This window comes from Enhydra lutris, unplaced genomic scaffold (genome assembly GCF_002288905.1).
Source record: "Enhydra lutris kenyoni isolate GAN:26980312 unplaced genomic scaffold, ASM228890v2 scaffoldscaffold84, whole genome shotgun sequence".
NCBI classification, from domain to species: domain Eukaryota; kingdom Metazoa; phylum Chordata; class Mammalia; order Carnivora; family Mustelidae; genus Enhydra; species Enhydra lutris.
In genome coordinates, this window is record NW_019154168.1 from 4,409,913 (window position 1) to 4,436,192 (window position 26,280).

The 26,280-nt window shown below is 38.1% G+C and overlaps 1 protein-coding gene across 1 annotated transcript in view; it reads right to left on the reverse strand.

The window, feature by feature from the left end:
• Positions 1–82: 82 nt before the first annotated feature.
• Positions 83–26,280, reverse strand: part of LOC111161342 (RecQ like helicase) — a 58,000-nt gene continuing 31,802 nt past the window's right edge. The window contains exons 6-15 of the mRNA XM_022524934.1: positions 22,281–22,479; positions 14,610–14,776; positions 13,693–13,774; positions 12,594–12,742; positions 12,387–12,504; positions 11,688–11,826; positions 9,806–9,897; positions 1,465–1,684; positions 1,015–1,144; positions 83–524 (exon numbers count right to left, since the gene is read on the reverse strand). Of these exons, the coding sequence (XP_022380642.1) occupies positions 378–524; positions 1,015–1,144; positions 1,465–1,684; positions 9,806–9,897; positions 11,688–11,826; positions 12,387–12,504; positions 12,594–12,742; positions 13,693–13,774; positions 14,610–14,776; positions 22,281–22,479 (1,443 nt within the window). The 3' untranslated portion in view covers positions 83–377. The remainder of the gene's footprint in view (positions 525–1,014; positions 1,145–1,464; positions 1,685–9,805; positions 9,898–11,687; positions 11,827–12,386; positions 12,505–12,593; positions 12,743–13,692; positions 13,775–14,609; positions 14,777–22,280; positions 22,480–26,280) is intronic.

A 26,280-nucleotide genomic window follows, 5' to 3' on the forward strand; every position in this document is an offset into this window, starting at 1 on the left:
TATTGTTTATGCACCACACCCAATGCTCCATGCAATACGTGCCCTCCTTAATACCCACCACCAGGCCCTCACAACTCCCCACTCTCCTCCCCTCCAAAACCCACAGTTTGTTTCTCAGAGTCCACAGTGAAACTGACTTAACTCATGGTTCGTGCCCCCTCCAATTTCCCCCAACTCACTTCTTAAATATTTTGCATTAAAATTATATTTCTCCATACTGTAAATTTACATTATTCATGATCTTGAATTTTCAAGTCTTTAATATTTTGGATGTAAGTTCCATATGCATAAAATATTAATAAAATTGTCTTAAACTTTTAACTACAAAATACTTTGTATGCATGCATAAACCGTTTTCTTGGAAAATTTAGAAACATTCATGCATCATCAATTTTTCTCTTCTTAGTCCCTGTATGCTTAGACTGCTGAAGCATGTTTGCAGACTTCTGGAAGTTACTTGAATTTTTTTCTTCCCTTTTTTTATCAGCTCCTTCAAAAGAATGACAAGTTTGAGGTGATTCCATCTACAAATAAAAACAAAGAAAACACTCTGGTCAAAACTCAGCTGTTCCATTTTCCTTCCAGATTAATAAACCCATTCACTGGTCCTTCATATGAGCCCTATCCTGAAGGGATATGCTGTCAGAGACACAGTGGTACGTGGCATGCTTTTGCAGGCTTGAGAGTTATTTAATATGTGAGTCATCGGTTCTCGACCTCTGCTGCACAGGCCAACTTCTCAACCAGCGTTGATCAACCAGGGTAGAGTATATCGCAAATTAGACAACACTAAAATGGATTTTTCACATTCTAAAGGGTTGAAAAGTCTAGTCTTTATTAAAAGGTAGACTAGTTTAAATTATTAATAACTCTACAAAAAGCAAAGGTATGTTTTCTCTCTTCCATGCTAAGAAGAAAACTGCCTCTCTCTTCTTGTGTTCCACTGGACCCAGAACAGTATCCCTTAAGCTCTGCTATGTTTTTTTCAGTATGTAGAAATTAACAGGCAGTTACCCTGAAACAGCTCTCTGTGGGCTTCTTTACTTGCATGGTTATGACATGTGCCTCATTGTTCAGAAGATTAGCTTTAGGTCCTATTTTCAAATATGAAATGGTAGCATACGCTGTAAAACTGTAGTCTTCTCTGTGGAAGATAAAGGCCAAAAATCAAAAAGTTTTTCAGAAATAATAAAAAAAAAAACAAATTTATTAAAAAAAACCATAAATGGAATGATTTTAATACACTGATAGGGAATGAAACTTGCACAAAACAAATACTTTCTATAAACTGCATTTTTTTTTTTTACTTGGCAGTGATCAGTTAAAGTTGGATTTTATTAAGTAAATTTTATATGGCATTTAACAGTTTTACATGAAACAACCAGAAAACTACTTATTCTGTTGCAGTTATGAGAAACAATCATAAAGACAATATCAAAGGACAAGAAATGGATTTGTATATACTTAAGATACTGCTGTAGAAGAAAGTGTGCAATAATTTTCTCCAGGTCTTCACGAGGAAGTTTGGGAGGAACAACACCTGCCACTCTCAATTTTGCTGCACCCTTTCCCATCCAAGAATCAATCAGTTTCAGTGGTGTGAGCTTTTCATTCAGGTCCTCTGCCTGCTTCAGGATCTTGATTAGATCTCTGCAGTGTGCTGTGACATTCTTCCTTTCACATGCTATAATGAAACCAGCAACTGGGATTTAGAAATTAGAGCAAGCACAGGCTAGTCGAAGTGGTTTAAAATGAGTCATCAACCTCAGCCACCCTAACTGTTTCATTCTGCATTAGAACTAGGCTATTCCTAAAGTCTGTCACCAAACTAAGTTATAGTCTCTGTAAGATATTATTGAATTTGCAGTGACCTAAAGGAAATAAGCTGGTCACCAGAAGGCCTTGGGTATGCTCTATGAACCAGAGTGTGTGCCAGACATGACAGATTTATAAGAAAATCAGTCTGTTTTTTGTATTTACTCGGTTTGTGCTCATTAAGCAATATTTTGAAAACTATGGCTTCCTCTGTACTCTGATTTACAGACAGAATGTCCTGGTCAGATTCCTAATTATTGATTCTAGTACTTTGTTTTATTTTATATATATATATATATATATATATATATATATATATATATATATATATATATAAAATAGTCAACTCTCATAAAAGTTTCTCTAACTGCAGTTAAAATTACATTGACCTTCACCCAAGACATCAAAACCATGAGGGAACTGGTTAGTCCAACTCTTCAGACACAACACAGGATGAAAAAAGTTAAAATACAGCACCAAAACACTGCTAAATTAGTGTCTGAATGGTTAGCCATTATCTAGATCAGAAATGATTGACCATAATCTCTCCTTTGTATTAAATTTCTCTTCCCAATCAGTGAGTAGCCTTTTCTTATAATAGCATTATACCACTCAGAATTTAAACCTTCCTTCACTTCTTAATAATTTAACATGCCTATAATATAACAATGTAAGATATGTATATCCACACAGCACTTTTCCTTTTATTTACCTTTGCTTTAAAACTTTTATTACTTTAAAATCTAGAAAATGCTATTCACAGCTTACTTAATCCATTTTGGGGCCTACGATTGCCCTCCTGTAGTCCCAGCTATATATATTAGCCTGTTAAGTTTAAAGAACAATGAACTAGGGAGTATTCTAGTCCAAGATGGTGACACAGGAAGATCCTGAACTCTCCTCAACCAGCACACCAAATCTATTTATAGGCAACTCCTCCTGAAAAACAACTGAGGGCTGACTGAACAGCTTCTGTACAAGACAGACCACCCAGAGAACAGCAAGAGAGATTGAGACGTGGTAACAAAGGGTGACCCCACCTCTGATGCTGCAGGCTGCAGTGCAGAGAATAGTTTAATGAGGTACTAGGAGCAGATATGTCTACTGTGGGCCACAGAAAATAAAAGCCATGGCTTAAAAGAGCAACCAGAATATAAAGGAACTAGCCACTGAACCCTGCTAACTGGCAAGGAGCTGCTGCAATGGTCTCTGGGTGGCAGGGTCCAGTGAATGCCACAGTTTACGTTCCCTCATCACCCTGACAGCATAGATGGGAGCAGGGTCCAGGTGTCCTAACCAGCCTACCACCTCCGTGAGTCCTGGGCCCCCAACCCACACCAACCCCAGCTGTCCCACAAGGACAGCTCCGGGCCTGTACCACTTTGGCTTCAGACAGCTTTCTAGGGAAACCCCTAGCTGCCCTGCCAGGACAACCTGGCTTGAACTCACTTCAGCTGTCCTTCCAGGGCACCATCTGTGCAGAGAGCCTTATGAATGCCCCAGCCCACACCCTTACAGCTATAGCTGACCTGCCAGGTCATCCACTGGACAAAGTACCCAGGGACCTCCCCAGCCAACAACCCACCACAGCTCTACCTGCCCTCACCAGGGCACCTTCTGTGCATGCAAGAATAACCTAATTTACACCCACTTTAGTTTCAGCCACCCTGCCAGGACACCCTATGCATAGAGACTCAGGAATGCTCCAGCCCACACCCACTTAAATTCCAACCATCCCACCAAGGCGACCCCACTACAGAGTCCCCTGCAACCTCCAGCCCATGCCAGCCACAGCTGTAGTCCATCAACAAAACTCACCAGGCCTATACTATCTACATACACAGGACAACTACAAACCAAGACCATTCCTTCAAATTTGGGATAAGTAGCAATTACTGGCTAATTTATGGAAACAAATACAAAGTCATGCAAAAATGGGGAAACAAGGGAATATGCTCCAAATTGAAAAAGACAAAATCTCAAAAAAAGAACTTAATGAAATGGAAATAAACAATATGCCTGACAAAGACTTAATGATCTTAAAAATGCTTCCTGGACTGAAGAAGAAAAAAACTCTAAAAACTTCAACAAAGAGCTGGAAAATACAAAGAACCAGAGCTGAATAGTACAACAACTGAAATAAAAAATACATTAGAGGGACTCAACAGTTGATTAATGGATGCAGAAGAACAGATCAATGATCTGGAAGATGGATTAATGGGTAGCATCCAGGCTGACCAGCAAAAATAATTTTTCAAAACGAGGATGTTAAGGGATCTGTCAGATAATATCAAGTGAACATTCATATTACAAGGGTCCCAGAAAGAGAACAAAGGGGCAGAAATTTGAAGAAATAACTGAAAACTTCCCTAAGGAAGAAAACAGACATCCAGATTCAGGAAGCACATAGAGCCCCTTAACAAAATGAACTCAAGAAGGTCCACACCACAAAATTAAAATGTCAGAGGTTAAAGAGAAAATTGTAAAAGTAAGAAACAAAAAATTATCTACAAGAACAACCACATAAGACTACTGGCTGAGGGGCGCCTGGGTGGCTCAGTGGGTTAAAGCCTCTGCCTTCGGCTCAGGTCATGATCCCAGGAGTCCTGGGATCGAGCCCCGCATAGGGCTCTCTGCTCAGCAGGGAGCCTGCTTCCTCCTCTCTCTCTCTGCCTGCCTCCCTGCCTACTTGTGGTCTCTGTCTGTCAAATAAATAAATAAAATCTTTAAAAAAAAAAAAAAAAGACTACTGGCTGATTTTTTGGCAGAAACTTTGCAGGCCAAAAAAGTGTGGCATGATACATTCACAGTGCTGACAGGGAAAAAACCTACAATCCAGAATACCTAGCAAGACTATCATTCAGAATTGAAGAAGAGAGAGAGTTCACAAACAAAACATCAAGGAGTTCATCATCACTAAAGTGGCCTTATGAGAAATGCTAAAGGGACTACATTAAGTGGAAAAGAAAAAGCCACAATTAGATTTAAGGAAATTACCATTAAAAAGATAGGGGCGCCTGGGTGGCTCAGTGGGTTAAAACCTCTGCCTTTGGCTCAGGTCATGGTCCCAGGATCCTGGGATCGAGCCTCACATGGGGCTCTTTGCTTGGCGGGAAGCTTGCCTCTCCGCCCCCCCCACCCCCCCATCTGCCTCTCTGCCTACTTGTGATCTCTGTCAAATAAATAAATAAAATCTTAAAAAAAAAAAAAGAAATAAAACATGGCAGCATATACATAAACCATGGAGGGGGTGTGAAAAAGAATTTCTTTTAGAATGCGTTCAAGCTTAAATGACCATCATCTAATATACACTGCTTTGTACTTAGAATGTTATATATGAAGCTCATGGTAACCATAAACCCAACATGTGTAATAGGTAAAATAAAGGGGAAAAAATACAGTATACAGAATATAATCAGTGGTACTGTAACAGTGTTGCATGGTGACAGATGGTAGCTACACTTGCGATGGGCAGAGCATAACTTACAGAGTTGCTGAATCACTATGTTGTACATCTGAAACCAATGTAACGTTGCATTAACTCAAATAAATGAAAAGAAATAAGAAATTTTTAAAAACGGGCTATCGGTTGGCTTGTCAGTGGAGGATGCAACTTTCAATCTCAGGATTGTGAGTTTGAGCCCCAAACTGGGCATTAAAGATTACTTTTTAAAAAATTTTTAAAAATAAAAAGGCAAACTTAAATGTGGGGAAAAAAAGTAATGATAGAAAGCCAAACATAACACCACAGAAAGTCATCAATCACAAAGAAAGCAAGAAAACTACAAAAACAACCAGAAAACAATCAACAAAGTGGCAATAAATACACAGCTATCAATAATTACTTTAAATGTAAATGGTTTAAATGTTCCACTCAAAAAATATAGGATACTGGAATTAATTAAAAAAATAAGACTCAGGGTGCCTGGGTGACTCGGTTAAGAAACTGCCTTCCACCTAGGTCTTGATCCCAGGGTCCCGAGACTGAGCCCCACATCCAGCTCCCTGCTCAGTGGGGAGTCTGCTTCTCCCTCTCCATCTGCTGCCGCTCTCTCTCACTCTCTTTCAAATATATAAATAAAATCTTAAAAAAAAAAAGACTCATCTATGTGCTGCCTATAAGAGACTTACTTCAGACCTAGACACATACAGATTAAAAGTGAAGGGATGGAAAAACATAGGCAAAATGGAAGCAAAAAGAAAAGCCATGTAGCAGTACATCAATCAGACAAAACAGACTTTAAAAAAACAAGGACTGTAACAGAAAGGAATCAATCCAACAAGAAGATATAAGAAATGTAAATATTTATGCACCCAACATAGGAGCATGTAAATACATAAATATAACCAAAGAGAGAAACTGACAGTAATACAATAACAAAAAGGAACATTAACACACCACTTATATCAATGGATAGATCATCCAGGCAGGTCAACAAGGAAACTGTCTTTGAATGACACATTAGATTAGATGGACATAATACATATAGAACATTCTATCCAAAAAGAGCAGATTACACATTATTTTCAGGTGTACATGGAGCATTCTCTGGGACCTAACACATTAAAGAACAAAATAAGTCTCAATAAATTTAAGACCATGGAAATCCTCATTCAACTTTTCCAACTATAACAGTATGAAACTAGAAATCAATCACAGGAAAAATCTAGGAAATACACAAATATGTGGAGGCTAAAATGCTGCTATGCAATGAATGTGTCAACAGATAAGGACTTTAAAAAAATACATGGGGACAATAAAAATGCAAACTCAACTGTCTAAAATCTCTGGGGATGTCTGTAAACTACAAGTCAAAATAAATTTGAAATAAAAAAATCATCTTTGGGACACAGCAAAAGCCACTGTTTGTTTTGTTTTAAGAGGGAAATTTATTATTGATACCAGACTAACTCAAGAAAAATCGTCAATAAACAATCTAACCTTATACTTAAAGGAGCTAGAAAAAGAACAAAACCCAAGGTTAAGTAGAGGAAGGAAATAATGAAAATCAAAGCAGAAAGAAATGGACACTAAAAAAAAGAAAAGATTGAGGAAACTAAAAGCTGGATCTCTGAAATGGTAAATGAAACTGATAAAACTTTACCCACACATTTTCAAGAAAAAGCAAGAGGACCCATATAAAATCAGAAATGAAAGCAAAGTAAAAACTGACACCACAGAAATACAAAGGACTGTCAGAGAATATTATGAAAAATAAGATGCTAACAAACTGGACAACCTAGAAGAAATGGATAAATTGCTAGAGACATGATTTTCTGAAACTGAATCAGGAAAAAACAAAGTCTGAATAGACAAAGTACCAGTAACAATATGCAAAAGTGATAATCAAAAAACTACCAATGAACAAAGATCCAAGACCAGATGGGCTCACAGATGAATTCTACCAAACATGTATCTCCACAAACTGTACCAAAAAACAGAAAAAGGAAAGCTTCCAAATACATTTCATGAGACCATAATTACACTGATACCAAACCAAAAACAACACACAAAAAGAAAGCTACAGGCTAATATAACCTATGCATATAGATGCAAAATTTCTCAACAAAATATTAGCAAGTCACATTCAACAACACATTAAAAGGATCATTCACCAGAAAGAAGTGGTATTTATTCCCAGGATACACGGATGTTTCAATATTTGCAAATCAATCAATGTGATACTCATTTACAAGAGGTAGAATAAAAGCCATGTATCATCTGAATAGATGCAGGAAAAGCATCTGACAAAATTCAACATCTGTTCATGATAAAAACTCCATAGGTGTAGAAAGAATGTACTTCAACATAATAAAGGCCATACATGAAGAATCTAGAGCTCACATTATACTCAGTGGTGAAAAACAGCTTTTTCTCCAGAGTCAGGAGCAAGACAAGGATGTCCACTTTTACTCAACATAATACTGGAAGTCCTAGCCACAGCAAGAAAAAGAAATAAAGCCATATTGGTAAGGAAGAAGTTAAAATATCACTATTTGTAGGTGACATGATACTATACGTGGAAAAACTTAAAAGACTCCACTAAACTATTAGAATAAATGAATTCAGTAAGTTGCAGGATACAAAATTAATACGTAGAAATCAGTTACATTTTTATACACTAATAACGAAGTAGCAGAAAGATAAAGAGACCATTCCATTTATAATTGCAACAAACATAATAAAATACCCAGGAATAAACTTAACCAAGGAAGCAAGAGAACCTATACTCTGAAAACTATAAAACCCTGATGAAAGAAACTGAAGATTACACAAACAGATGGAAAGATATTCAATGCTCATGGACTAGAAGAATACTGGTAAAATGCCTACTACACAATCTACAAATTCAATGTAATCTCTATCAAAATACCAACAACACTTTTCACAGAAGTAGAACAAATAATCTCAAAATTTGTATGGGACCACAAAAGACCTCAGTCAAAGAAATCATGAGGAAAAAACAAAGCTAGTTTAAATCCCAGATTTCAAGATATACTACAAACCACTTAATAAAACAATATGGTACTGGCACAAAAATAGACACAGATCAATGGAAAAAAGAATAGCCCAGAAATAAACCCACACTTAGTATCTGGTCAATCTATGACAAAGGATGGAAGAATATACAGAATAAGATACTCTCTTCACTAAATGGTGTCGGGAAACCTGGACCACTTTCTTCCCATATACAAAAACTAATTCAAAATGGATTAGAGACCTAAATATAAGACCTGTAACCATAAAATGTAAGGTCTATAATCATAAAACAGAACTTGGGCAGTAATTTCTCTGACATCGGCCATAGCAACATTTTTCTGACTCTATCTCCCCATGCAAGGGAAACAAAAGCAGAAATAAATTACTGGGATCAGAGCAAATCATAAAGCTTTTGCACAGTGAAGAAAACCAACAACAAAACTAAAAGACAATCTACTGAATGAGAGAAGATATTTGCAAATGACATATCTGATAAAGGGTTAGTATCCAAGATATATAAAGAACTTATACAACTCAAAACCAAAAAATAATAATAATAATAATAATAATATTACAATTAAAAATAGGCAGAAGACCTGAAGAGATATTTTCCCAAATAAAACCTACCAACAGCCAAGAAACACATGAAAAGATGCTCACCATCACTAATCATTAGGGAAATGCAAATCAAAACCACAGTGAGATTATTACCTCACACCTGTAAGAATGGCTAGAATCAAAAACACAAGAAACAAGTGTCGGTGAGGATGTGGACAAAATGGAACCCTTGTACACTGTTGGCGGCAATACAAACTGATGCAGACACTGTGAAAGACAGTACGGAGGTTCCTCAAAAAATTAAAAACAGAACTACCACATGATCCAGCAATTCCCCTACCAAGTACTTACCCCCCAAAAAAACAGAAACACTAATTTGAAAAGATACATGTATCACTATGTTTATAGCCAAGATATGGTAGCATCCCAGGTGTCTGCTAACAGGTCTTTGTGATATATATATATACACAATGCAGTATTACTCAGCCATAAAAAAGAATGAGATCTTGTCATTTGCAACAATATGAATGGACAGAAGGTATTATGCTAAGGGAAATAAGTCAGACAAAGACAATACCTTAGGATTTCACTTATATGTAGAATTTAAGAAACAAAACAAAGGAATAAACAGAAAGGAGAACTGACCCACAAATACAGAAAACAAACCCATGTCTGGTAGGAGGAAAGGGAGGTGAGGGAGATGGGTAAAATGGATGAAGGGGAGTGGGAGCACAGGCACAGGCTTACAGTTATGGAAAGAATAAGTCATGGAGTGAAGGTACAGCACAAGGAATATATAGTCAATGGTCCTGTAACAGCATTGCATGGTGACAATAGCTACACTTGTAGTGGGCAGCACAGTACAAAAACTTACGGAATCACTGTGTTGTATACTTGAAACTAATAACACTGTAAGTCAAATCTACTTCATTAGAAAAACTGTGAACTCACAAATGTTTTTACAACAATTATCACACATTTTGTTGCATGCTTCTGAATTCCACACTTCATCAAAATGTTGAGCTATCAATACACGGCGACACCTGCAAACACATTTGGAGATACAAATTATTAAATGCCTAGTAAGTAAATGCCTAGTAAATCCCTATTTCAAAACACAAGAGTTATTAACTTATATTAGTTTCCTAATGCTGTCGTAACATCACCACAAGCTTAGTGGCTTAAAAGAACACAAATTATCTTGTATTTCTAGAGAAGTCTGACATGGGTCTCTCTGGCTTAAAATCAAGGTGTCAGCAGGGATGGACTTCTTCTGGAGGCTCTAAGGGAGAATCTGTTCCCTTGTGCTTTCCAGTTTCTAGAGAACGCATGGATTCCTTGGCTCATGCCTCTCTTTCCTCCATCTTCAAGGCCAACAAGTATCATTCTGACCTTCCTTGGTTCCTTCCACATTTAAAGACACTTGTGATTATACCAGACCCATCCAAACAACCCAGGGTTATACCCTATTCTCTGGGGGACTATTCTTCTGCCTACCATATATAGTTTTTTCCATATGTATTTGATAAATACTTCTTTTAAAAGTTGTCTAAGATTCCCTTTAAGATTCAATACTGTGCAAAAATTAAGAGAATTTTCCTGATAGCAAAGCAGTTTCTTGTATTTTAGTAGTTTCTTGTATGTGACACTAAAACCCAAAAGATGCTTCTTGGGAGTCTACTGGATATCTAACGAAATTTTCACATTCATATTTCTTTAACTAGATTGTTGCACCACCTATAGGAAAGAAATGACATTTTCTGTCACAGTCCAATAACTGCTTATCGGTTCAAAACTTTTAAGTCCTTATTAGGTTGAGCAATAATAGTATAAAAATGACTAATACTGAAAAAAAAAGCCATGAGGGAACTATATGGTCTAACTAAAACCACCCTATATAGATTTAAATTTCTTTCTTTCTTTTTTTTTTTTTTTAAGATTTTTATTTATTTATTTGACAGAGAGAGATCACAAGTAGACAGAGAGGCAGGCAGAGAGAGAGAGAGAGAGGGAAGCAGGCTCCCTGCCAAGCAGAGAGCCCGATGCGGGACTCGATCCCAGGACCCTGAGATCATGACCTGAGCCGAAGGCAGCGGCTTAACCCACTGAGCCACCCAGGCGCCCCTTAAATTTATTTCTTAAGGAGAAACTTAACCCTGCTCTCAGCTATCTCATCAGCCCATCAGCTGGTGAGATGGTACCTGCTACCAAGCTCAGCTCTCAAAATGCCTACTGTGTATACCTTTTCAAAATTAGTAAAGCATGTAACTATATTCCAGAGCCAGACAGAAAAGGCTTGGGCTCGTTTATATCAAAACTTTCAGTAAAAGGGGGATAGATGAAATAAGGTAAAGGGGATTAATAGGTACAGTCTTCCAGTTATAAAATAAAGATGACCAGGGGATGTAATATACAGCAGAGGGAATATAGTCCTTAATATTGTAACGTCTCTGTAGGTTGACAGAGGGTCACTAGACTCACTGTGGTGACCATTTAATAATGTATATGAATACTGATTCACTATGTTTTACACCTGATACTAATATAATATTGTATGTTAATTATTCTTTAATTAAAATCAGCATCTCAATATGCTTGTTCTACTTTAAAATTAAAAAAACTCCAATAAAATATAGTTTTGGAGGATTTTCGGGGAGAGAGAATCTCTCATCTTGAATTAAGGCAGATCCTGTGGGTTCATGTACTGACATTTGCTTTTACAGGTTTGTACTTGATATTCTAGCAGTGTATTTACTTACTGAGCAAGTACTCAAAGTAATTTCATATAGTGCTTATGTTTAAATGACAAGTTATAAAAAGGTATGTGGCTTACTTGCTTATGTTTTGACAGTATGACACCATTTCATAAAGCTTCTGTTGTCCCACATTTTCCATCACCACCATTGAACTTATTCTGAATATATCTCCAAAGCCATAATACAAAATACAGTCTGCTTTCAAGTCATCTCGACCTGTAGTGTAAGAAATCCTGAGATTGCATAATTACTTGAAAATATCAAAATATGCAAAAATAATAAGTATAAAGTCAGCTGACAATGTTTCACGATCTATATATATCACATCTAGAAATTTCAGAGAAATGAAAGTTAATTTTTAACAGTGGCCCTCAAATTATAAAAAGAAAAAAAATGACTAAAGAGACCTACCAACAATCAGCTTTATAACAACAAAAAAAAACGTGCATAATCTAGTTACTGAAGTTATAAACTTAGTGAAACCACTAATTAAAACTTCAGAAGGCAAAGATGGGCCTCAAATTATCTTAGCAAACATAGCAAATAATTCATAATGCTCCCATACAAGTAAGATAAGCATTTAAGTACATAAGTACAAATAAGTATAAAACTGCAAAAAAATTTTTTTTAATTTTAAAAAAGCAAAAATGACTTCATTTTTGTAAAATACTAGCTAATAAAGAAGATTAAAAACACAGAATCATTAAACCTCATCTATAGTGTGTTTTTTACAAAAGCTTTATTAAAATTTATTTCTGGATAGGAGTTGTACATACCTGCACGTCCACTCTCTTGGTAATAATTTTCAATAGATTTACTCATTGAATGATGGATAATAAACCTCACATCTGGTTTATCAATTCCCATACCAAATGCAACTGTGGCCACTACTACCTAAAAAGTTTTAACATTTTATGTTAATTAAATCAATTTAAAATATTTTTAAATGTTAACGAGGCTTCTATTGAAGATATATACTTAACCTGAATTTCATTGGCTGACCATCTCCGATGAACATCGGTCTTATCTTCTGGTTCCATATTGGCATGGTACGCACCTGCTTGAATTCCCAGTTTCTGTAAACTAACTGTAACTTGCTCAGAATCTTTCTGAGAAAAGCAATATATGATTCCTGTAGTAAAATATGTTCAAATGTTAGATATAATTTTTAACACACATTTAAGATACTGATTAACATAATGCATGGAAGAAGAAGATTTAGGAAAAATTCCAAGGTTCCGAACACATAATGGTTTTCTCATATAATTCAAGATTTGATCAGCAGCTTGCTCTAAAGCACAGATAAGCCCTGGGCCACCAGTGTTGTTGTTCCCATTACCTCTTTTTTCTCTCAAGTATGATGTAAAAAGTTTCAAGTACAAGTGACTGGGGCTCTGCACTGAACACAGGTAACAGATTTCTCTATTTGCAGGGCTGACCAGAAAGTCTTATGTGCTGACTGATACACTCTGGGAAGCTCTAGGAGGGATACAGAGTTACAGCCTTTCTCAAATTTGACCCTGGAGCTCCTTTCACCCAGGGCACCATTAATATCTCCTAAAAATCTGTAGAACAGCTTCGAAATGCTACTTTTCACAAACTCTGTGCTGCAGTAACACCTGTCTATGCATTAATCCCTGAACAGGTAGACAAATACTCTCAACTCCATCTACCATTAACTCATTCAATACGTACTATTTATTCCTTAATGTGCCCTTTACTATAAAGGACTGTATATTACATCCCTTCAGAAAATCACTTTTTAACCTTCTCTCTTCTACAAAGTGGATAGTTACTAAGTATGTGCTATTGATAATTAGCATTATATCATTAGGTCCACTATTTAAAGCAATGAGGTGCAAATAAACAAAAATAAACAGTTTTATGACCCTTATAATCTGTCCCATGAGCAAATGACACACCCAATTTCTAAGATCATCAAGCAAATTAATTTATCCTATCAAGTATCCTTTTGCCATGCACTAATATTTTTGGTTGCAAATAATTTATCAGTAGATCAATGTAATATTAATTACTTTTCAAAAGTTCTCAATCTTCAAAGATGGTTTGTTTTTATATTACCTGATTGCCCTTTGTATCTCCCATTAATAAGCTTTACAATATCCTCAATAAAATCTTCCGTGTTGGAGGGCTTCTGCCGAATCTAAGAAAAAACTACCTTATTACAAAGTAAATGAATGAGCACCATCCATGTAGCTATTTACTTAACAATTTTCAGGGTGCCATACTTTTATGAGCACAGTGCAAATTTTTCTCTTATTCTTATATTCAACTGCCTGACTCTTCTTGATTCTTGGTTTTGAATTTACCAGGGAAGAAGAGGCACTTGTAAAAGATGAAGACCTTTATATTTTCTGGGGTTTTTTTTTGTTATTTGTTTTAAATAGGCTCCATGCCCATTGTGGAGTCCAATGCGGTTTGAACTCACAACCGAGATCAAGGCCTAAGGTCAGATCAAGAGTTGGATATTTAACTGACTGACCCACCCAGGGACCCCTATTTCTGATGCTACTTTTATAAAAACATAAACCATGACATAAATAACTTTGGTGAAAACTCAGAAAAATATTATCTATTCTTTTAAAAGGATTAGAAAGAAAGAAAAAAAATAGCTGTTAAGCTATATAATCTAAATTGAGTATTGACAAATCTTTAATGGCATATTAATGTTGTATTCTTTTCTAAGTAACTTTAAGAGATGTCATTAGGGTCCTTGGTATCAATCTATGCCTTCCCTCCACCCCTGCACAAGAATGTGCATCAATTTCACAAGGTGATGTCTTTTATTTAACCCAGCAAAGGATTATGCAGCAAAAGAGATACACAAAGAAAGCATTAATTACTGATCTGCTCATAATGACTTCCTGATTTTAAAAACTTTTAAGAGTTACTATTACTCATGTAAGTAAACACAATGAAAAGGTCACCTCTGCGGCAATCCTTCATGAAAGTAATAAACTGACATAGGAGTTACACACCTCATAATAAAGATTTGGTCGATTAAAAGAAGCTGTGAAAGTAAAACACTTTTCTACACAGAGTATTTTCTGGGCATCCTTCAGAACATGACTTGTCGCGGTTGCAGTCAACCCCATTAGTGCTGTGTTAGGGAATTGCCGCTTCAAGATACCAAGTGCCTTGTAATCTGGAAGAGAGAAAACACCCAGTAGCCCACTTTCTACCCTTAAGGAGTAAATGACACCTTACCATTATGCAGTTAAGCAATGGTTGCTGGATTTTCTTTCCCTGGTTCCCAAAATCTAATCTGCAGTTGCTACCTGGCCTTTTTGAGTAAGCAGGCTACTTCTAACTGGTTCTTCAGAAACACTGTTCTGGCATGCAGAACTCGCTGCTAAAGAGAGGGAATACTAAAATATTTCCAGTCAGTTGTGTGTTGGTCCGCAACCTCTGACCAGTGGCTTCAAGAGGCAGTGGGACTGGCCATAGCGTGTGAATCTCTTACAACTAACAGAAGAGGCCATCAGCCAAGCCCTTTCTCCCACCACTATCCTCCAAGTGTGGCAAATTCAGATCAGAAAACTTTTGGTGAAGGCACTAGTTTTTATAGGATTTATTTTTGGGAAACCATTCTGGGCTCATATTTGTCATGAACGTTTCCATCACTAGAAGAGTTGTCCTCAAGTACTTGAACTACTTGGAGAAAGTGGAAAGAACAATGGTCGAAACTGCTAAATGTAAAGCTAGAGGGCTACTATGAAAACAGAGAAGGTTGCTGTTGGGAAAGTCATGAAGGTTTCAAGGAAGTAACATTTGAGTTGGGTCCTAAAGGACAAGCAGAAGCTCACTAGGAAGGGCAGAAGAAACCACCAGGCAGAGACACAACACATACACTGCAAAGACACCAGCATGAAATGACATGGCACAGTCAGACAACAGCTAGCAGGTCTGTTGGGATAACCCACAGTGTCGAGCTGGGTGCATCTACTGTCAACTCCAGGAAGCTGGGAACCACATTCCCTGTTTGGCTCCAAGTGAGAGCTGGCCCAAAAGAGGACCTTGTGCAAGGTGGGGCAGGTAGAAGTGAACCAGCCGCCATGACTCTCTGAAGATCTCTCCAGGCGGATAGGATAAGGGACAGATGCAGAGGTGCTCAGCCAGTTCTAGCCTGTCCTACTTTTTTTCCAGTCTTCTTTCAGTTCTTCTTCCCAAATGTAAGCCTTGCCCGTCAACGGGCCCCACAAGATGCTTGGCAGCAGACCCACAGCGCTGACAGATACCCAGAGCTTTACCAGAGACCTCTCATGAGCTTTCCCTTTGTGGCTCCCTCTGGCACAAGCCAGGCCAGTTGAACTCCCCTATAAGCTCCACTGTTCTCCCACACCAGTGCTTCAGGAAACCAGGGATTTTTCTCTGCTTCTCCATCCTTCACATCCCCTACTCCTCACACCATTGTACAGGGTCTACTTCCCAAAATAAATCCCTGGTCACCTGCCATTCACAGTAGCTCTGCTTCCCTGCCTACCCCTCGACTGATATCATTACACTAAAGAGCACAGAAAGTCAGGCTTACGTACTACTGGGAACAACATGGTTCACTGATTCTGAGGAGCTAGGAAATGAGTCACTATGTAATTTTTAAAGCACATAAGGGATATAAATAGACTCATCTTTTGGTGGCAGTGCAAGGTAGGGGCTGGAAGAGACAAAAGACTAAAGAAAGGGAAATCAGTTCAAAGATGGCAGCAGCAGACCAGAAACCCAGTAAGAATAGGAAACAAGGCATGACGATGAGAATAGAGCAGAAAGAAAAGGCTGAAGAGAAACCCAAGAACTAGAACCCCTCAGGTTCTGGTGACTACCAGGATATGGGCCCCAGGGGAGGTGGAGCAAGGAGCAGAAGGGAAAGGGAGGGAAAGAGTCCAAGATTCATTAATTCGTACCAAGCACGCCTCCAGGCACTGAAGATTAAGTGGTGAATAAAACAAGGATGCTATGCAAATGGAAGAACAATTCAAGCAAAGAAACCAGACAAAACAGAGTAAACCAATAAGTATGTTATTATCAGAGAGTGAGAAGGGCTCCTAGTGGTAAGCCCAGGGCAGCAGGAATATAAGGAGGGAGTAAGGAAGAATAGGAAATTGGACAGAGACAAAGGGCACAGACACATACTGCCTTATGGACCCCAGTTAAGAATATGGAATTTATTCTAAGTATAAAGACAATCTGCCAGGTAGTTTAGGAGGGGAAGTACAGGGTTTGATTTATATGTAGAAAAGACCACTTTGGTTGCAATGTGGGGAATGAACTACAAAAGGGTTAAGACTAGAATCACAGACTAGTGAAGGAGCCATTGTAGTAGACCAGTGGAAAGGAGCCCAAGTGGATCTAAGAGACAGCAGTAGACGAAGAGAAGTGGACAAACTTGACATTTGGTTCACAGGAAGAGTGGACAGGACTTGGTGATGGTCTGGTTCTTGCAGAAACAGGATAAACCAAGCAGGATGTGCCACTATTAGGTTATTTGTCCTCAGCTCCAACTCCACCCTTCTATACCCTGCTCTGCAGCACTGGAGCAGGGAATCTGCATACTCCATTTCTGCTTTGCCAGCTGGCAGTGGAAGGACAAAGTATGAGACTGGCGGGAGGAAAAAAGGTTTTGCTTCCTCCTTTTTGCTTCCTGTGGGCTTGCTTGTATTCTCAAGAACCTTGCCCCAGAAGGCTTCTTCATCCCTACAGCAGCACTGTGTCTTCAAAGGAGCAGCTGAATACAGTCGGCTGTTTTTCCAAGCTTTGGGGAGCCTGCTTCATCACAGGTTCCCCCCAACCTCTGCCTCCACTAATAGACACCAGCACCAGGGAGCTGTGTCTCCTCTGAGGTCGTAGTGTCAGCTCCACAAAGACCCTTCTCTCAAGCTTATTACTTCCAACCTTATCTTCCCATTCAGGAACAAGACAAGAATGTCCACTCTTACTCCTCTTATTGAACATTTCTCCTAGCCAGAGAAATTAGGCAAGAAAAATAAAAGGCATCCAAATTGAAACAGAGTAAGTAAAACTGTCACTATTTGCAGAGGACATGCAATTACATATAGAAAATTGGCAACAAAAAATGAATACAAAAAAAATCAGGTTTTTTTTTTTATTATATTTTATTTGACAGAGAGAGAGAAAAAGAGTATAAGCAGAGGGAGCGACAGAGGGGGAGGGAGAAGCAGGCTCCCAGCTGAGCAGGGAGCAAAATGTGGGGCTCAATCCCAGGACCCTAGAATCATGACCTGACCTGAAGGCAGGTGCTTAATTGACTGAGCCACCCAGGCACCCCTGTTGTATTTCTATATACTAATAACAGACTATTAGAAAATTTAGGAAAACAATTCCATTTACAATTGCATCAAGAAGAATAAAATGCCAAGGAATAAATTCAACCAAGGAAGTAAAAGACCTACACACTTGAAAACTGTAGGACACTGATAAAAGAAACTGAAAATAACACAAATAATGGAAAGATATTCTGTGTCTATGAACTGGAAGACTTAACACTGTTAAAATATCCACATACCCAGAGCAATCAACAGATTCAATGCTATTCCTATCAAGAGTCCAATGGCATTTTTCACAGAACTAGAAACACAAACCTAAAATTTATACAGAACCACAAAAGGACCCCAATAGCCAAAGGAATCTTAAGAAAGAACAAAGCTAAAAGCATCTAACTTCCTAATTTCAAACCATATTACAAAGCTATAGTAATCAAAATGGTATGGTATTAGCGTTAAAATACAAACACGGATCAACAAAACAGAATTAAAAACCCAGAAATAAACCCACCCATATACGTCAATTAATTTATGACAAAGGCATCAAGAATATAAAATGGAGATAAGCAACAGACTCCTCAATAAATGGTATTGGGAAAATTAGACAGCCACATGGCAAAAGAATGAAACTAGAAGCTTATATCATACACAAATCAACTCAAAATGGGTTAGTCTTGAACATAACACCTGGAACCATAACACTACCAGAGAAAACATAGGGAATAAGCTCCAGACACTGATCTTGGCAATGATTTACTGGATTTAACATCAAAAGCAAAGGCAACAAAAGCAAAAATGTGTTAAGTGGGACTACATGAAACTATAAAACACTTGTACGGCAAAGGAAACCATCAACATAATGAAAAAGAAACCTATGGACTAGGAGCAAATATTTACAACTATCTGATTAAAGGTTAACATAAAAACTACACAAAGAACTTGCTTGACTCAATAGCAAAAAACCAAAAAAATCCGATTGAAAAACAGGCAAAGGATCTGGATAGACATTTTTCTAGAGAAGACATACAAATAGCCAACAGGTACCTGAAAAGGTTTTCAGCATCACTAATCATCAGTGAAATGCAAATCAAAACCACCACAAAATATCACTTCACACTTGTAAGAATGGCTGTTATCAAAAATACAAAAAATAAGTGTGGGAGAAAAGAGAACCCCGGTACACTGTTGGTAGCAAAATAAATTGGTACGGCCACTACGGAAGACAGTACCGTTGGGCACGTGGGTGGCTCAGTCAGTGAAGCATCCAACTCATGATTTCAGCCCAGGTCATAATCTTAGAGTCATGAGATCAAGCCCTGAGACAGGCTCCGTGTGGGGAGCCTGCTTCTTCTCTCTGTCCCTCCCTCCACTAGTCCAAGAGTGTGCACTCTCTCTCTAAAATTAGTAAATAAATCTTTTAAAAAAGAGAAAAAACAAAATCAAACAGTACAGAGGTTCCTCAAAATTTTAAAATGAAACTACCAGATGACCCAACAATTCTGCTTCTGGGTATTTATCCAAAGGAAAGCAAACCCACTATCTTGAAAACAATTCTGCTTCTGGGTATTTATCCAAAGGAAAGCAAACCCATTATCTACACCTCTATGTTCACTGGAGCATTATTTATAACAGCCAACACATGGAAACAATCTAAGTGTGCACTGATACACGGATAAGGAAAATATAGTATGTATATATATATATATACATACACACATACACATAGATGCACAATACAATACTATCTGGCCTTAAAAATAAGGAAATTCTGCTACTTGCAACAACATAGATGAACCCTGAGAGCATTAACGCTAAGTGATGTAAGTCAGAGAAAGACAAACACTAATATATCACTTATATGTGGAATCTCTAAAAACAAAAACAAAAACAAAAAACCTCAAAGATACAGAGAACACCCTGGTGATTGCCAGAGGTGAGGGATGGGGGTGGGCAAAATGGGTGAAGGGAGTGTCAAAGCTAAATGGGTGAAAGGAGTGTCAAAAAGTACAAACTTTTAGTTATACAACTGAGACTCATACAAGGTTGTATGTCAATTATGCCTCAACTGAACATTTTTTTAAAAATGGTACACTTTTCCAATAAACAATTAGGAATATAAATTGCAGCTGAAGAGGAAGAAGACTTGATATGGGAACAACTGATGAAAGCTGGCAACTAATCTGAAGAGGCAAGGCAAGTGATGGTAACACACAAGCAATGGTTCTCATCCTAAGTGATCAGACCACTGAGGTTGGAAATAGAGGGCAAAGGTGAGAAACCTGGTATTTTCAGTAGCTACAGATAACAACTCTTTGGAGTAGTCTGATTAATATGGTGGGGCCTCTAGTAGAAAGGGCAGTATATACACTGCTTAAAGTATTTAAATCAAAATTAAAAAAATAACTGTGCCCCAAATAATTCTGAAGGTAGAGAACTGTGTCTTCAGGCCACGAGTCCACGATGTCTGGGGAAGTGTAAGAAAAGGTGAAAACAGATCAGAACCATAGGGAACACTAACATTTATGGTGGCAGTAAAGGAAGGAGAACAATGGCAGTAAGAATGGAAAGGAACCACATCAAAGCCTCCCTCACAGTAACCACAGGAAGGACAAGTGTTGAGGAGAGAGGTGAACACAGGAAATGAAAGAGGAATGCAGATAAGCCCCACACATTAAGCCAGTGAAGAGTGAGGGGGCCACAGACACCTGTGAGCAGAGTGGTAGAGGCAGAAGTGATTCAGTGAATTCAGAAGGGAAGGAAGGTAAGAAACAGATGGTGAGTTTAGAGGATGAGGTGAAAGGAAGAGCAGAAATAGGACAACATCTAAAGGGTGGGAAAGGTCGAAGGCTATTTCAGTTTCTATCTTTGTTTTTAGGGAGTCTCACGATTCAGGAGTGGCACCTGGGGGCTTAGTTGAGTGTTTGACTCTTGATTTCAGCTCAGGTCATGATCTCAGGATTGTGATATCCAGCCCAGTGATCCGCTCTGGGCTCAGGGCAAAGTCTGCTTATCCCTCTCCCTCTGCTCCTCCCCTTCCTACTTACTTGCTCGCTCACTCTCTCCCTCTTTCAATTTAAATAAATACATAAAAATCTTAAGGAAAAAGAAAAAAGCTCAGGTCATGATCCCAGGGTCCTGGGACTGAGTCCCCCCCATCAGGATCCCTGCTCAGCTAAGAGCCTGCTTCTCCCTCTGCCCCTACCCCTTGCTCATACTCTCTCTCTCTTAAATAAATCTTTTTAAAAAACGCAGGAGTGAAGACTTTGGCAGAGCGAGATCTTAAGAAGTCAGGAAAGGATGAAGTAGGAGGAGTCATGGTAACCATTACAAGAAATGATCTCTTTTAACCTAAGAAGAAAAAACAAGATTACTAATGTTTGGAAGGAGAAAGAGGAGACCTCCAGACAAGCTGGCATCTATTTCCTGGGGACCAGTAGGAGGTTGGACCTAAAGGGAAGTTTAAGGCAGGAAAAGCTTGCTTGGAGAAATGCTTCCAGGAGGCACATTAGGAATAAGTAAAAGCACAGTGGAATCTGATGACAGCTGACCTGAGGTGGAAATGAATGTAGCCATGCAATTTTTTTCTGGCCAGTGTTTAGTACTGTAACAGCAGGAATGGGGGAAGCAGAAGCCAGGAGGGGTCCAGCAGCTCAGTCTGGCAGAGAGTCTGAGGCAGGTAAAATGCCAAGCAATCCACAAGAAACTGAAGTGAAACAGCAGAATCTGGAAGGAGGAGAGAGGGACCATCAGGTGGCATCTGGAGTCGTGGACATATACGAGGAGGAATTAAAGGGGATACCAGGGGGCTATATGCATGTGAAAGCAAGTTCAGAAAGAAATGACGTTGATATCATGAGCTGGATTTCTTAAAATTTAAGGTTATTTTGTACAAGAACAAGTCTGGGTGATCTGCTTCCAGCTATGACTGCAGGAATAGGTTGGAGGAATAAAGACAGGGTTACTAAAATATCCCACAGCACTGTAATTCCGTGGTGGTAGTTGGGTACAGACCTGGAAGTGGATGCTGGAGACTCTGATGATTAAAGAACACTGCTCTGAAGCAGATATGGATTCCTCAATGGATGCAAGAGAGAACTTGGTGTAACTAAACCTTTATGGCTAACCATGGGAGAGAATCATGTTGCTAAAAAACATGCATTTCACGGGATAAAGGCAATCAGACTAAGCGCTACCATGGGGGGAGTAAAGAGATTGAAGACTGCCTTTTGACTCCCCTTATATTAAGGCGAGAGAAAATGAGTAATAACTGGCTGAGGAAATAAGTTTAATGAAACCAGGGATTTCCTTCATGTGAGTGAGTAAGAAAATAATCCCTAATTTCAAGGAGTGTTCTAGATACATCATACATACCAGGTCTGAAATCATGTCCCCAGTGGCTACAGCAGTGAACTTCATCCACAGCTATCCGGGTAAATCTCCTCGCTTCATAGGCTTTCTCTAGTCTCGACATGAACATTTTGCTTTTTGCGATTTTCTCTGGAGTCACATAAATTAGCTTCAGCTTGGAGTTTTTATTTACCATTTCAGCATGAACCCATTTCACATGCTCCTGTTGAAAGCAAAAACAGACACAATGATGGAACTAAACTTGTAGACTGGCATACTAACCAGTAAATGAAGATGCTTGTTACTCAAAGCAAGAGCTTTGGACTGTTTTAGCAGATGCTGAGTTCATTAAAACTGAGACTATGTCCCAGTACTAAACTTCAAGTCAACTGTAAAAAGCATTTTAGATGTTTACTTGTATCCAAATGTCGATAAAACAATAATTTCATTTTGGGGTGTGTGTGTCTTTTTTTAAAAGATTTATTTATCTGAGAGAGAGAGAGAGAGAGAATGCGAAAGAGAGCATGAGAGGAGAGAGGTCAGCGAGAGAAAAAGACTCGCTGCTGAGCAGGGAGACTGATGTGGGACTTGATCCCAGGACTCCAGGATCATGACCTGAGCTGAAGAAGCCACCCAGGTGCCCAGAATAATTTCATCTGACAAAAAAAAGAACAAAAAATAAAAATGAAAACACTCTGGGGCACTTGGGTAGCTCAGTCGGTTGGGTGCCTGACTCTTGGGTCATGATCTCAGGGTCATGGGATCAAACCCCCATCAGCTATGCGCTCAGTGCTGAATCTGCTTGTCCCTCTCTGTCTGCTCCTCCCCCACCACTCCCGCTCTCTTGCTATCAAATAAATAAATCAATAAATAAAATCTTTAACCAGAAAACAAAACAAAAAAAAAAGGCCCTGACTCTCCAGAACTTCTGGCAGAGTAAATGGAGAAGCAAGGTTGAGAAAAGAAGCTGTAGTCACAGCCTATAAACTGCTAGTGGAAGCAAACAGAAAACTGGACTTAACCTATCCTTCCCCTTTTTTCCTCCCCAGTTTTTCAAACAGCAGTGATGTGGCATGAACCTCTACTTATCTGCAATTTACAGCTATTTTCTATTATTATTACTCTATTTTTCAGGGTTAAGGAAGTACAGTGGTAGAAAGCAATGTTCTCCACATTCACGCTATTGAATGAGACAGCAGCTTGGACATGAGAGTTTAAATAAAACAGAAACAGATGAGAAAACTAAAGGAACCACGGCTACCTGGATATATGGCTGACACCAAGTCTGGAAGGAAATATGCAAAATGAGCATGGAGTAACTTCTCATAAAGGCAAGCAAGGAGTCAGAAACTATGGGGTGAAGAAAAAAGATTCAGGGGCCAACCTGAAGAGGTGCTCACTGCCTAAGGACAGGGCTACTTCAGCATAATAAAGAATAATATGGATTAAGATCTATCAAATATGTTAAATGTCCATAAGTTTATAACGATACTTAAAAAAGAAATCTTACAGACCACCTTTGGAGAATGCTAGGAAAGCAACTTTTTCTGAGAAATGTTAAAGGGAAAGAATTTATAATCTGCAAGCGTTAATAAGGAAAAAGTTCTTTACAGAAAAAGTCTAGCTGATATAAGAGTGACAGAATGAGAAATCATCACTCTGTAACCCCCTAATTAGAGGTGTTTAAGGCAGGCAATAATCATTCACAGCTCTAAAGCCATTAGATGAAAAGGGAACAGAGAACTTCTGTAATAGGCAGATATCACCAAACCCACTGACCGAGCTTAACATCATACAAAATAACCAGGTTATGATGTACCTCCTGAGTCATGCCATGGGAAATATACTGTTGAAAAAGAAAAGAAAAAGGCCAACTACAGTCAAGCTTTTAAAACTAAAAAGAACAAACTGAACAATATTACAAGGAGGTAATCAGAAAATCAAAACCAAAACAAAGACCCTAATTTCTTCAACAAATAACTTAAATTTGCATGGGAAACAAATAAGAAAAAGGGGAACCTACAGAAAAATCAACAAAACACAACACAATCCCTCAATCTATATTGGAACACAATTCAAAAAAAGAATAAGCTTTGATGAGAATATTTTTATTTGATGATGTTAATGAATCAACGCTAAATTTTTTAGGTGTGATGATGTCATTGTAATTATATCTTTCTCATTCATACTAAAGGAGTTACAACTAAAATAATATAATCTCTGGGAACTGTTTCAAATAAATAAAGCAAGAGGGAAGAGGGTGGGTATACAAATGAAAAAAGATTGGTCCTATGTTGGTAACTGTTAAAGGTGGCTAATGGGTAACTGGCAGTTGCATTATGATTCTATTTCTCTATCTTTTCAAAAGTTCAGTAACAATCTTTTTAAAAAAGAATAGGTGAAAAAGGCTATTCAACAGATGAAGGTAAGAGTCCATTCCCAAACAGATGAAATTCCACAGGGAAAGCATACCTTACTAGTAATGCACCATTTGTATTTAATCATATTCCATAATTAGTAATTCTTGCTTACCATTTTCTAATAGAAAATATAAAACAGGTCAGCTAATGTTTACTATAAAGTGCCAGATAGTAAATATTGGGTTTTGTGGGCCATATAATATCCATCATAACTACTCTGCCATTATTCTGTGAAACAGTGTTACACAACATGTAAATGAACAAGCAAGGTTATATTCCAGTAAAACTTTATGGACACTGAAATCTAAATTTCATATAATTTTCACACTTCACAAAGTACTTTCATTCTTTTAATTATTTTTAAACATTCAAAAATATAATAATCAAGGGGTGCCTAGGTGGCTCAGCTGTTTGAGTGTCTATTAGTTTCAGCTCAGATTGTGATCTCAGGATTGTGTGAGTGAGCCCATGTCAGGTTACACACTGGGGAGTGTGCTCCCCATCTCCCTCTCCCTCTGCTTCTCTGCCCATGCACGCATGCTCTTTCTTTCTCTCTCAAATAAATAGATAAATCTTTAAATTGTGTGTATTTATTTATTTATTTATATACATACACAACAAGCAGGAAAGACTAGAAAGGAACAAAGAATACCACCAGAACCACCAAGTTTACAGGTAACACAATGGCACTAAATTCTTATCTTTCAATGATCACTTTGAATGTAAACAGACTACATGCTCCAATCAAAAGACACAGGGTATCAGAATGAATAAAACAACAAGACCCATCTACAAAAGACTCATTTTAGACCTAAAGACACCTGCTTCTTTAAAGAGAGGGGATAGAGAACCACCTAACACACTAATGGACGTCAAAAGAAAGCCAGAGTAGCCATTCTTATACCAGACAAACTAGATTTTAGACCAAAGACTGTACCAAGAGATGAAGAAGGGCGCTGATTATCATAAATTAAGGGGTCTATCCATCAAGAAGATCTAACAGTTATAAATATTTATGCCTCCAACTTGGGAGCACCCAAATATATGAATCAATTAATAACAAACATAAAGAAATTCATTGACAATAATACAGTAACAGTAGAGGGCATTAACAGCAATGGACAGATCATTTAAGCAGAAAATCAACAAGGAAACAATGGCTTTGAATGACACACTGGACCAGATGGACTTATCAGATATATTCAGAACACTTCATCCTAAAGCAGCAGAATACACATTCTTTTAGAGTGCACATGGAGCATTCTCCAGAACAGACCACATACAGAGTCAAAATCAGCCCTCAACAAGTACAAAAAGACTGAGATTTTCAGCTCACAACACTCTGAAACTTGGAGTCAACAAGAAAATATTTGGAAAGATCACAAATACATGAAGTTAAAGAACATCCTACTGGAGAATGAATCGCTCAACCAGGAAATTTAAGATGAAATTAAAAAGTACACAGAAGCAAATGAAAATGAAAACATGACAAACAGATCAACAAAAAACCAGGAGTTAGTTCTTTGAAAGAATTAATAAAATTGATAAACCCCTAGACAGACTTATCAAAAAGAGAAAGGACCCCAAAACAAAATCACAAATGA